The sequence below is a fragment of the Centropristis striata genome, chromosome 16, assembly GCF_030273125.1.
Source record: "Centropristis striata isolate RG_2023a ecotype Rhode Island chromosome 16, C.striata_1.0, whole genome shotgun sequence".
Taxonomy (NCBI): Eukaryota; Metazoa; Chordata; class Actinopteri; order Perciformes; family Serranidae; genus Centropristis; species Centropristis striata.
In genome coordinates, this window is record NC_081532.1 from 15948787 (window position 1) to 15959580 (window position 10794).

The following is a 10794-nucleotide window of genomic DNA, read 5'->3' on the forward strand; positions in this document are numbered from 1 at the left end:
TTGATCATGGGAAAATTACGCTAAAAAGCACAGACACTTATGTTCAACATATATAGGCGTGTGTCACAACTTCCTGAACACGAGACAAAACTTTCAGTAAAGGGAGATAAATAAGTAGAAGTGTGTGTGTGTGTGTGTGTGTGTGTGTGTGAAGGTGGTGCAGGTAAACTCTTAAATTCCCACCTGTGCTGCAGACTGCTCAAATGTAAAACACACCATCTGGGCCACCACAAAACCCCCCACAGGATTTGACTGCCTGGTGGCAAATAAAAACAGTATTTTTATGCTCTGCTGGGCTGCTGAGGAGAACAGGAGGTGGAAACCATGGGACTTAAATCATGTGTACACTAATATCTTTTTTTTAATCTTTTTTCCTTAAGTTAAGAAAAATGATGTCAGAACCACTCCTGACCATGCATACAAACACCCCCCCACTTGTAAAAAGGTCTTATTTAATTACGGACACATAAACCAACTCTACTGTCAACCATCTCCTCAAAGCCGTCAGACTCCTTTAACAAAAACATAATTTTAGCGTGCAGAACACAGAAGTTGCGACTTTGTGTGACTTTGGTGAAGCCGAACAAGCTGATTAAAACACCAAAGTCACACTATAACACAAAAACAATTACTGATCAAGGCAGCTGCAACTCCTGTTGTCCACAAGGGAAAACTAGTGTTTTTTTCAAAGAATCAAGAAAAGATCAAGAAAATACTAAATATATTTTTATATTCAAATCATAATTTAGCGTACTCTTAAAGGGACAGTACACCCCTAAATCACAAATACATATTTTACCTGTTCCCTGAAACTATACTAGAGAAAATCCGAACTATCCCTTTGAAACAAATGCAACAATTAAGATTAATTCATTATCCTCAACCGCTTATCCGCACTCGGGTCGCTGGACAACAAGTAGGGGCAATTTAAAATCAATCTAATTTCATATCTATGAATTGTGCAGGCTAAATCATGTTTTTTCCCTCTCTCCATACGGTATCTTTACAGTTTTTATATATCTCATGAGCTCAGATTAGCTGCACTTCATTTTAAATGACAGCAATTTTTCAGCTGGGAAACAATAAGAGTGTGACAGTTTTCCATTATTCAGCATTTAAACCAAACCATGTTAGTGCATAATAACAGATTGTTTACATGAAACAGGGACACAATCTAATGGTTGTAGAACACAATGGAAAATACAATAACGCCAGTATCGACACAGGAACACACATACAATGAGACTTGTGTCGATAAATCTTTCTATTCTATTTCTATTCTATTTCTCTCCACAACAAACAACTGTACATTAGTGCTGCTTTTCTTTATGTAAATGTGCCTGTACATGCAGTCTTACACACGCTTTGATATATGAGGCCTCAAGGCTTTTTAAAAGAAAAACAGGACACACACTCACGTACACACACAAATGAGTCTGTGACGCAGAATACCCCACAAACCCCTTCATGGCATTGATTCCCTCCAAAGGGCAGCTGAGACCCCCCTCCACCTGCACACATTCAGACCTGACACTGGACAGACTGCATCAGCAAGCTGCCGCTGCCACGTCAGTCTTTTGGCATTGCCTTCTCCTTCTCCCACAGGCCCGGTGTCCAGATGATAGCACCAATCTGTCCTCTAACGCCTGCTTCAGTCCTTTTCCGGCCAAAAATAAAAAGAGCCGCGGCTACATCGTTAAAGAAACACTTCCAAGTACTTTAAAAACATTTTTTTCAGGAGGAAAAAGATTCAAATCTAATTGATTCCCTTTTGTGTTTCTATCTCCTGCTGCTTGGTCTTAATCTTAGTGTCGCCACCAGATCTGAAAGCTTAAAAACATATGAGTCTTCGCTATCAACCACAAGGCCATCACTCGATTCATCTGTGTCTCGCTAAGCCATTGGCGAGCTCTCAAAGAGGAACTCAAGGAGGCTTTTTGAAGTGAAGAAGGCTGACGAGGTGCCAGGGGAAAGAGCAGCAGCAGGAGTATGTTGTTACAAACACTCAGCCGTGCTGGCACTTATTTAAGAGGACTTTGACAAGGAGGACATTATAGAAATGGACTCTCATCTCAGTTCTTTTATTTCAGTGTGTCAGGTGACAATTAAAACGTGACAGGGTGAGGGAGAGAGAAAGGAAGATTATCTGGGCGGCTTTGACACAGGAACAACAGCAAGGCTATGGCAAGGATGGACCTCTTCTTTTCTTTTTTGTCTTCCAGCCCCAGTTTGGTGTTCCAGAAATACACCTGCTCTGTCAAGCCAGGTATATAAATTAGTTCTGGCTTCATTTTTTGTATTCTAAAGCCCGTCTTGTACACACACCTGCACACCAAAAAAACCCTGTGTGCCTGGTGTCCAAAAGCAAACTAAACAAAAAAACTAATTCAAGTGTGAAGAAAGATAAGAAAAACTTAATTAAGGACATATCTGAGTATTAAACTGAAGGTACAGTATATCCCTTTATCATATGTTACACCTTATTCATCTAGAGGCCAAATATGTTAAGTTGCATCTTTGAGAACTGATATTCTTCCTCTGGTTTTTAAGGTTGAATAAAAGACATTCAGACTGTGTTAGCTGTGTGATTTGTGAGGAGTGGAAAATGACTCAGAGTGTCCATTTCTCATGAAATGACTCGACAAAACCCTGACACATTCTGGGGAACAGATGCTCAACAATTTGATTGATTGTTCAATTTTTGCGTCTTTTAGTTTGCTCACTTGGTTTAAAAAGCATTGAAAAGAAGCCAAGATGAACTGTCTGTATTTTGTTAGCAATTTATGATTTTTCTTGCAGACAAGAAGGTCAGAAAATCTGATTCAAATGTGACTGAAACTTTTTTCTAGCAATGTTTCAAAATGCAGCACTTTGAATGTGACTGATATGATTGTGTCTAGTCCATTTTCAGGACAAAATAATAAAAACTGACTCCATTCATTATTTTTATATTAAAAAAAAAAAAAACTTTTAAAAAAGGTGCACTGATAGTGTGTAAAGTGGTAACAAAGAGCTGTCTTTTCTTTCTAATTAAAACTAGTAAAGTGGACTCAGTAGAGTTCTTTAAATTTAATTTTCATATGTTGTCTGTATCTGTTCTGTACACACGACATGAATTGCATGTCTTTTGGTCCTGGGAGGGGTTCCCTCTTTTGTTTCTCTCTCTGAGGCTCCTTCCATTGTTTCCCTGTTAAGTATTTTTGTTGTTGTTGGAGCTTTTCCTTATACAATGTTTATGTGAAAGGACAGAGGTAGCCTTGTTGAAAAGAACTTCTTCGAGCACTTGTTTCAAATCTTATCAGCCTCGTACATGAGTTAGAAAGTGGCTGCTCCACCAACTAGTATGTGCAGAAGGTTGTTTTCAGCCCATTAAATGGCCAGTTGTAGTTTTGTTAGGTTTAGGTGCTAAAACTTCATGGTTAGGTTTACGAAAAAGATCATAGTTTAGATTGTGTTAATGTGCACACGTTAGGGAGGATATAAAAATCTACTTTTCCTTGCACTGTACTTGTTTCACACAGGACACAACACCCATCTCCTCTGTGAGGTCCTGCTTTCTAGGAGTCATTGACCACCCCACAGACTTTCCTGCTCTTTATACTGTTGTGATTACTACACCCATAGGAGGTTGGAGATTATCAATAAACATTAACAGTGAAAGTCATTTAATGGGCTGATAACAGCCTTCTGCACCTGCTAGTAGGTGGAGCAGGTCCCTTCTAATCCATATCTGTGAGGCTGATGATCACTGAAAACAGCCATTCAATAGTGTGATAGCATTTGAACAGCCAATAAAGAGAAGAGTGAGAAGCTAATAATGGTTTAAAACAGTCAGCAAAGTATGTTTTTCAAATATTGTCTCTGAGCATAAAATCATAAATGTGCACAAAAATTTGGCTGCTATGCCCAATAATATGCACGATTACTTGGGGACAGACAGACTTACTGTGTGTGTCCACAGCAGCCTGGAAACCTAAGTGTTATGGCAACTTTCCAATGTGTATATATGTTCTCTAGAAAAATAATCTGGTGAGAATAGCACTGCAAGATAAAGTCACGAAACACACTGGAGTTCTAGCATTGTTTCATGCAGTTGCAACATAATGAGGTGTTTCCCCGCCAAACCCCCCGAATCTGATGCAACATATTTGTAAGAAGAAAGTGTCGTGATTTTGTGCTTCACTGTGATAAGCTCCTGGAAACAAAGTGCAGTAGACTACTTAAAAAAAAAGAAACTGTAAACAAGATTACTAACAGCTAATAATTACAAACGGCTAATTGTGCGCACACAATTCACTACAGGGAAACTAATGAACAGATAATAACATACAAGTCTGCTTCCCCCCACGTCTCATACACACACACACACACACACACACACAGAGAGAGAGAGAGAGAGACCATCCTTTCTTATTAAAGTGCCAATTCAAATGGAATAGTAATGATTCCCTCCAATCAGGAGGCTGCCCCAGATACCCAGCAGGTCTAAAGAACACATTTGAATATAATCAGGGTGGCAGCATTTAAAGGCTTAAAAATGCACCACAAGACGCTGCTGTTATTTCTAATGTGCATGCTAACGATAGCACTGTCTCACCGTAGGACCAGGAACAAGCTGGCTGACTGACTGCATATCCTCAGACATTGATGAGGACAGGTGATGACAGACTTTGTGTTCAATGACGATCGCTGTCAGATGCATGATGCACCCTTTAGTGATGTAAACCCATTGTTGTCAGCATTATAAGTCCTTAGCAACAGACATTATATAAATGAGGCAAAGGTCCATTTAGAGTGTGTGTGAGGGGAAGTGGACAGTTACAGCTGATATTTTTAATGTGTTACGGCATTCCTTTTATTTGGGATTCCTGCTAGATGGGTTTCATTTTTACTATTTATGACGGGACTGAGACAGGACAGGAACAAAGTTAACAGTAGCTGACATGATGATATGTATAATAACAATAAAGCAGTTTTTAAATATTGAGAAATATAGACTCCAGCCCTACAAAAGTGTTAGAAACAGGCATCGACAGTAGCAGCTGGCCCCAACTAGGAAAAGTAAAGGACCCTAAGATTGGGAGGGGATAGGAAAATTTTCTTTTTTGTGTTTTGGGTGGGACAGGAGTTTTTCTTATGGGAGTTGGATGAAACAGGAGTGAAAATCAACTCCTGTGTCATCCGCTAGTGGACATGTCAAACAAACTGCAGACTTTGCAAGGAGAGTTTTTGCAGTAGACGTGTTTCCATTAAAGTTGAAGAGAATTTTGACGTGAAATTTTGAAATTTCGCTTTAAAGAAAATGCAAATTAGGGACGTTTCCATCAACTGTTTTAGAGCGAATATACAAAGCTGCATGAATGTACTTTGGTCAGAAGATGGCAGTGTAATGTGTTGCTGTAGGCTAATCTGTCAGTAAACAGTAGAAGAAGAGATTGAGAAAAATAGAGAAAAAACAACTTTGGCCACCCACAAGAGATAATAGAGAGAAGTCTTTGGGAATTGGATTCAATTGGCCAACTTATAATTGTTCTTTCATGTCAGAGCAGATACAGCTGATCAGACATGTGAGTTAAATGTTCCCTGCATCAGAACTTACAGACAAAAAACACCTGTGAGTGAGAGCAAAAACTTTTATGCCCTTTTTAAAAAAGTTTTACTGAATTTCGGTGTTTCAATCAAGCTTTTCTGATGCAAATCTTCAAACAACGCATCTAAATTTGTTGACTTTATTGTCAACAGTTCACAGGAGAAGAAGTTTTTTTAAGCCCCAAAGTGATTTTGTTTATTCTGAAAAGTCACAATGCATCTTAAGTAGCAGCAACTGACACACAGACCCTGAAACACCCAAAACCGGCTCTAAATGGGGGGAAGAATGTGTTCACAGGTGACAAAACTGTTATCTGTAAACAATAAAATCACAAACCTGAAGGCTGTTTCTTTACAATGAATAATGCACTGTGTTGCTTCTACCAAACAATCCTTAAAGCATAAACAAGTATTAGTGATCTGAGTTTGAGAGACAAACTTATGTGTGTGATAAATAGTGCAGAGAATCTTATGAAACCACATTTATTTTGACTTCTTCTGCATCTCTCTGAAACATTCACTGTGTAAGAAGATGGCCTGAAATCCTCCATTTGTTAAATAAATAAAATACTGGAGCTCACAGAGAATTTATCATCTGGCAGCTGGTTGCCAAAATGCTCCTAGATTTTTTGTTTACAGCATAAAAGATAACCTCTGACTCCTTCTCTAATTATTATAAGCGTGTCTGAAACAAAGAAACAAGCTGGAGTCATTCCACTGTTTGCATCACTGTTCAATTTCTTGATTGATTCATTGATTTCTCCAAACTCAGAACTGTGCGAGACGGAGGGAAATTGCCTGCGAGGATTTATGGTCTCATTAAGATTAATGTGTTAGAGAGTCGATTTACATTTTAAATGGAAACATTAGCTTTCCTTTCCTGACTGTTTATGAGTCACTATAAACACAGACACAGTAAAGACGTCACTGTAGTGTACATTTTATGGTGCCGTGGTGCGCTCCCACTCACTGCTGCCAGTCCACCTCTCCGCTTCGACATCGATTTGGTTTTCTCTTGTGCAGGTGTCTGACTGAGTCTTAAAATAAACTCTGAGACAAAAACATGAATCGACTTGAATTGTGAATCCAAAAGAAACTCAGTAACAACTTCAGCCTGCAAGTTTCTGAATAGGGCACATAAACATTTGGACTCATTGGGTTTTATTGGTTTATCTTTCAACTTCAAAACACATGTAGACAAATCTATTTCTCCTCAAGTAGGGCTGGGCAATAATTCAATATGATAATTTATTGTTTTTTCTATGGAATTGTAGCATAATCAAATCACTTATCGAGATATGATTCACACTTACATAACCTAAACTGATAATAACAGCAATTTGACGATAATCAGAATGATATAAAAGTGTCTATTGTATATATTTTTCCAATTTTTTTTTACAGAATCAGAATTGTTTTTATTGCCAAGAAGGTTTTCACATACAAGGAATTTGCTGTGGTATATTGTGCATAAGGACAAACAAAGTACTTAAGTACTTGCTTTAATCTATATCTATACTTAAGTCAAAAAACTGCAGATTAATTAGAAAATATGAAGAAAAAAAGTAGACATACAAAATATATTTTAAATTTTATATACATATAAATAGTAGAAACAATATTTACAAATATGGAGTTATTTAATTATTTATTATTAAATGAGGGAAGGAGCTGTGCAAACAGGAATGTGCAAGTCACAGTATTAATATTTGCAATGTGCAAGATAAGACCAGGTGCATTATGTTTTTTAGAGAAATGTTGGAAAACCAGAGGCTGAATTACATTACAGCAATATTTGCTATTGACTGTTGATTTACCAGAAAACGTGCTATATGGCGATATATATCATCTAGATATGAAATGACCTATGTCAGAATAGAAGATTTTGGCCCATATCGTCCAGCCCTAACTTTATTAACTTAGGTTTATTTAGTAGCTGTTGTTGAGCTTTTGATTATTTCACTTGATCTCCATCAGAGTGAAGTTTTCTTATCTGTCACAGAGTGGTTCATGGTTATATCATATACATATAGAATTATTTTCTTTGCACTTCTTTGAAGGGATTTTATGCCTAGATTAAATGCAACAAAGGTTGTGGGATCATGACTCATAAGTCATTGTGACGACCCTTCTTAGCATTTAAAGGACTTCGACTTAATTGGAATAAAGTGACTGGTCACTAATTGATTTGCAGCCTTTAAAAGGGCAAACAGACCAATCTTTCAACAGTATTGTTTAGGCATGTAAAAAAACATCCTTACACTTGAGTATCTTATCATGATTTGTGATATGGTATTGATTGTTAAATAGTTTACATGCAAAGATTCATGGCAGTTTTCAGTTTGTATTGTGTTTAAGATCACATTGTTCTGACTAAAAATGGTAGAAACGGATAAAATGTTAATTTTTTACTCAGATTTTATGCATGCAAGTGTTCTTTATACTATTTCAATTTTAATTAAACTTTATGAAAAAATATACTGAATCACAGTCCCTGTATCAATATATGTAAGCCTATCGTATAGCCAGATTCTTGCCCTACTTTTGTGTCTTCATCAGATACAAATTGGACAAAGACGCAAGGTAAACACATATATTAGTCAGGTATATAAATTTCACTGCACATTTGGATGAACACGATTTCAAATCAGGCCTCTTTTTATCTCAGATTTGATCATTTCACATGAGCTAAAGCTCCAGAAAAGCTCATATATGAACATAAAAGCATAGAAAAATAATCAATATTCTTTTCAGGTGCTGCTTAATAATATTGTGAACCTCATACAATCAAAATAGATCAATGTAGGTGCCAGAGATCATCACAGACATCCCACAAGCAATGAATAGAAATGCTATGGGGCTGTGAGTGAGAGAGAGAGAGAGAGAGAGTGTGTGTGTGTGTGTGTGTGTGTGTGTGTGTGTGTGTGTGCAGGAGAGAGAGGAGCAGCCCAGTGATCCATCTACAGTGGGAGGATGGTGAGTGAAACCAGGGAAGCATTTTGATAGCAGGAGTGAAGTGTGGCACTCCATCTCACTGTGTGGTCAAGAAGATGTGATGTTAGCGCTGTAAAAAGCATGATTTATAGATGCACTCTTACAGTATATGTTGGACACACACACACACACACACACACACACACACACACACACACACACACACACACATACACACACACACACACACACACACACACACACACACACACACACAGAGCACGCATCAGTGGCGTTTCCATGGATCTGTGTGAGATACCACTGTCGCTCCTCAGTAATCCAATCATGTGTTTGCCAATGGCCAGCTGCACTTAATTACAGATCAAATGTCTCAAAATGATGAACAAACAATATTCTAATAACATTCACACCCACAGTGACAGACAGTGTTAATGCTGTATACATCTCAGGTGTGTTTATATACAGAATACCTGCCAGAAATCAGATTGAAAGGTCAGTTTTCTCTCACACACACACACACACACACACACACACACACACACACAAACAGTTTGTCACAGGTCATTCAGCCCCACTAATTACATGATAACTGATTGTGTTTGCATCTAGATTTCTCAGATGTGAATTGTTCTCCTCAGATGACAACACGGAAATGCCTCTAGTAGCGAACACAGTCAGCCTTTTCCACCCAAAACACAACAGACTACGCAACGTCTCACAACAATACCCTAAACCCCTGCACAACCCAGCAGCCCCAATGCAACACACCAATATGCCTCACATGCAATCCCTGCCAGGCTCGTGTAATTAAACACTATAATGCCACTCTGTGAGCTGCTGCCGCCGCTTGGAAACGTCCCCTCTTGATTGCACATAAACACAAACTTACCCGCTGTGACTCGAGAGACGCAGAGACAGCTGAGGACGAGCAGGGAAACAAATCTCTCCATCTTTTTAACGCTCGGACGACGTGCGGTCCCATTTACTCTGGGTTTGCTGCTGTGTTAACCCGCCGAACTGCTTGTTGTTTCTGCTCGGCGTTCACGTCAGTACATGCGTATCGTCTCGACTAGGCAAAAAAAAGAAAAAAAAGAAGACAGCGACCGGTGTGGTCGGCGGCGTTTTCAGCACCTCGGACAGCGCTCCAGCAGCAACACCTCGGCTCATTCAACAGCCGCCACTGTCCCCCAGAGCCACCGGATAGTAAGCCATGATCATCTGCTCATATGCGTCGTCGGGTGCTCCAAATGTGCTCCAAAAACCCTCCCCGATCTGCTGCTGCTGCTGCTGCTGGTGCTGGTGATGCTGGAGGTGGTGCTCGGCTGCTGCAGACAGAGTGAAACGTGCTGGCTTTGTATATGAGCGTCTGGACTGGTCCCTGCCTGCCACACTGACTCCTGCGGGCTCCACAGTGAGAGAGAGGGAGGCTGCAGGACAGGCAACACAACCTGGCTACATCTTTCATATAATAAAAGTCACCAAAAGATCATTTAAAGGGGTTTTCCACACTTACATGCTCCTATTTCCATTGTTTTATAACAGCCACTGCCTACTTTGTTCCACATAATTCACAAAACAAAAGGAGAAGCAGTATTAAACAATACCAGAGTAATAATTTTAAGATGTATTCCAAGCTTCCAGAAACACAACAGCTGATCAAATGCAAACTTGTCAAAAAAAAAGCCTTTCATGCTCTACTTTCTCTCTCTCATCCTGCTGCTTCACTTGCCCACATGGTGAGCCAGTACTCTGAATTATTGCTGCCCACTCATCGATTAAATATGCATACAGTGGCCCACGCAAACAGATAAAGTCTCTGCCGCTTTCTCCACTTCAAAAACAAACACGTGCCTCTTGACTTCTCACTCAGTTGACCCCTTTTTCTGCTCACATTGTTTCACAGAGCGAGTATGATGAAGAGAAGTGGATAAAGTGTGTGTACAGTACCTGCTGGTTTCTCTCCCTGCAGCGCGCTGAGGACTTGGAGCTTTTCTGGGATGTGTGACTGTGTGTGTGGGGGGGAGTGTCAGTCCCGAGCCTGGAGACCCGCACTGTCCCCTAGCTGTGTCCCCAAGAAGTGTTTGCTTCACCCCGGCGTGCACCTCGATTCAAAGCCTGCTGCCTCTGACGTGTTTCAGAGGAGCACTGTTGGTGCTGGTGGAGGGCTTATTGTGCTGTTGTTGTTTCTTTTTTTGCATGCTTCACTCTCCTGTAGGCTACTGCTGCTCTCCCCCTTCATCTGTGTGTGTT

At 39.6% G+C, this 10794-nt stretch overlaps 1 protein-coding gene across 1 annotated transcript in view; it reads right to left on the reverse strand.

Moving 5' to 3' along the window:
* The window catches only part of fndc5a (fibronectin type III domain containing 5a), a 40201-nt gene extending 30483 nt beyond the window's left edge, over positions 1 to 9718 (reverse strand). Inside the window, exon 1 of the mRNA XM_059353059.1 lies at positions 9434 to 9718. Within this exon, the coding sequence (XP_059209042.1) occupies positions 9434 to 9494 (61 nt within the window). The 5' untranslated portion in view covers positions 9495 to 9718. The remainder of the gene's footprint in view (positions 1 to 9433) is intronic.
* Positions 9719 to 10794: the final 1076 nt, after the last annotated feature.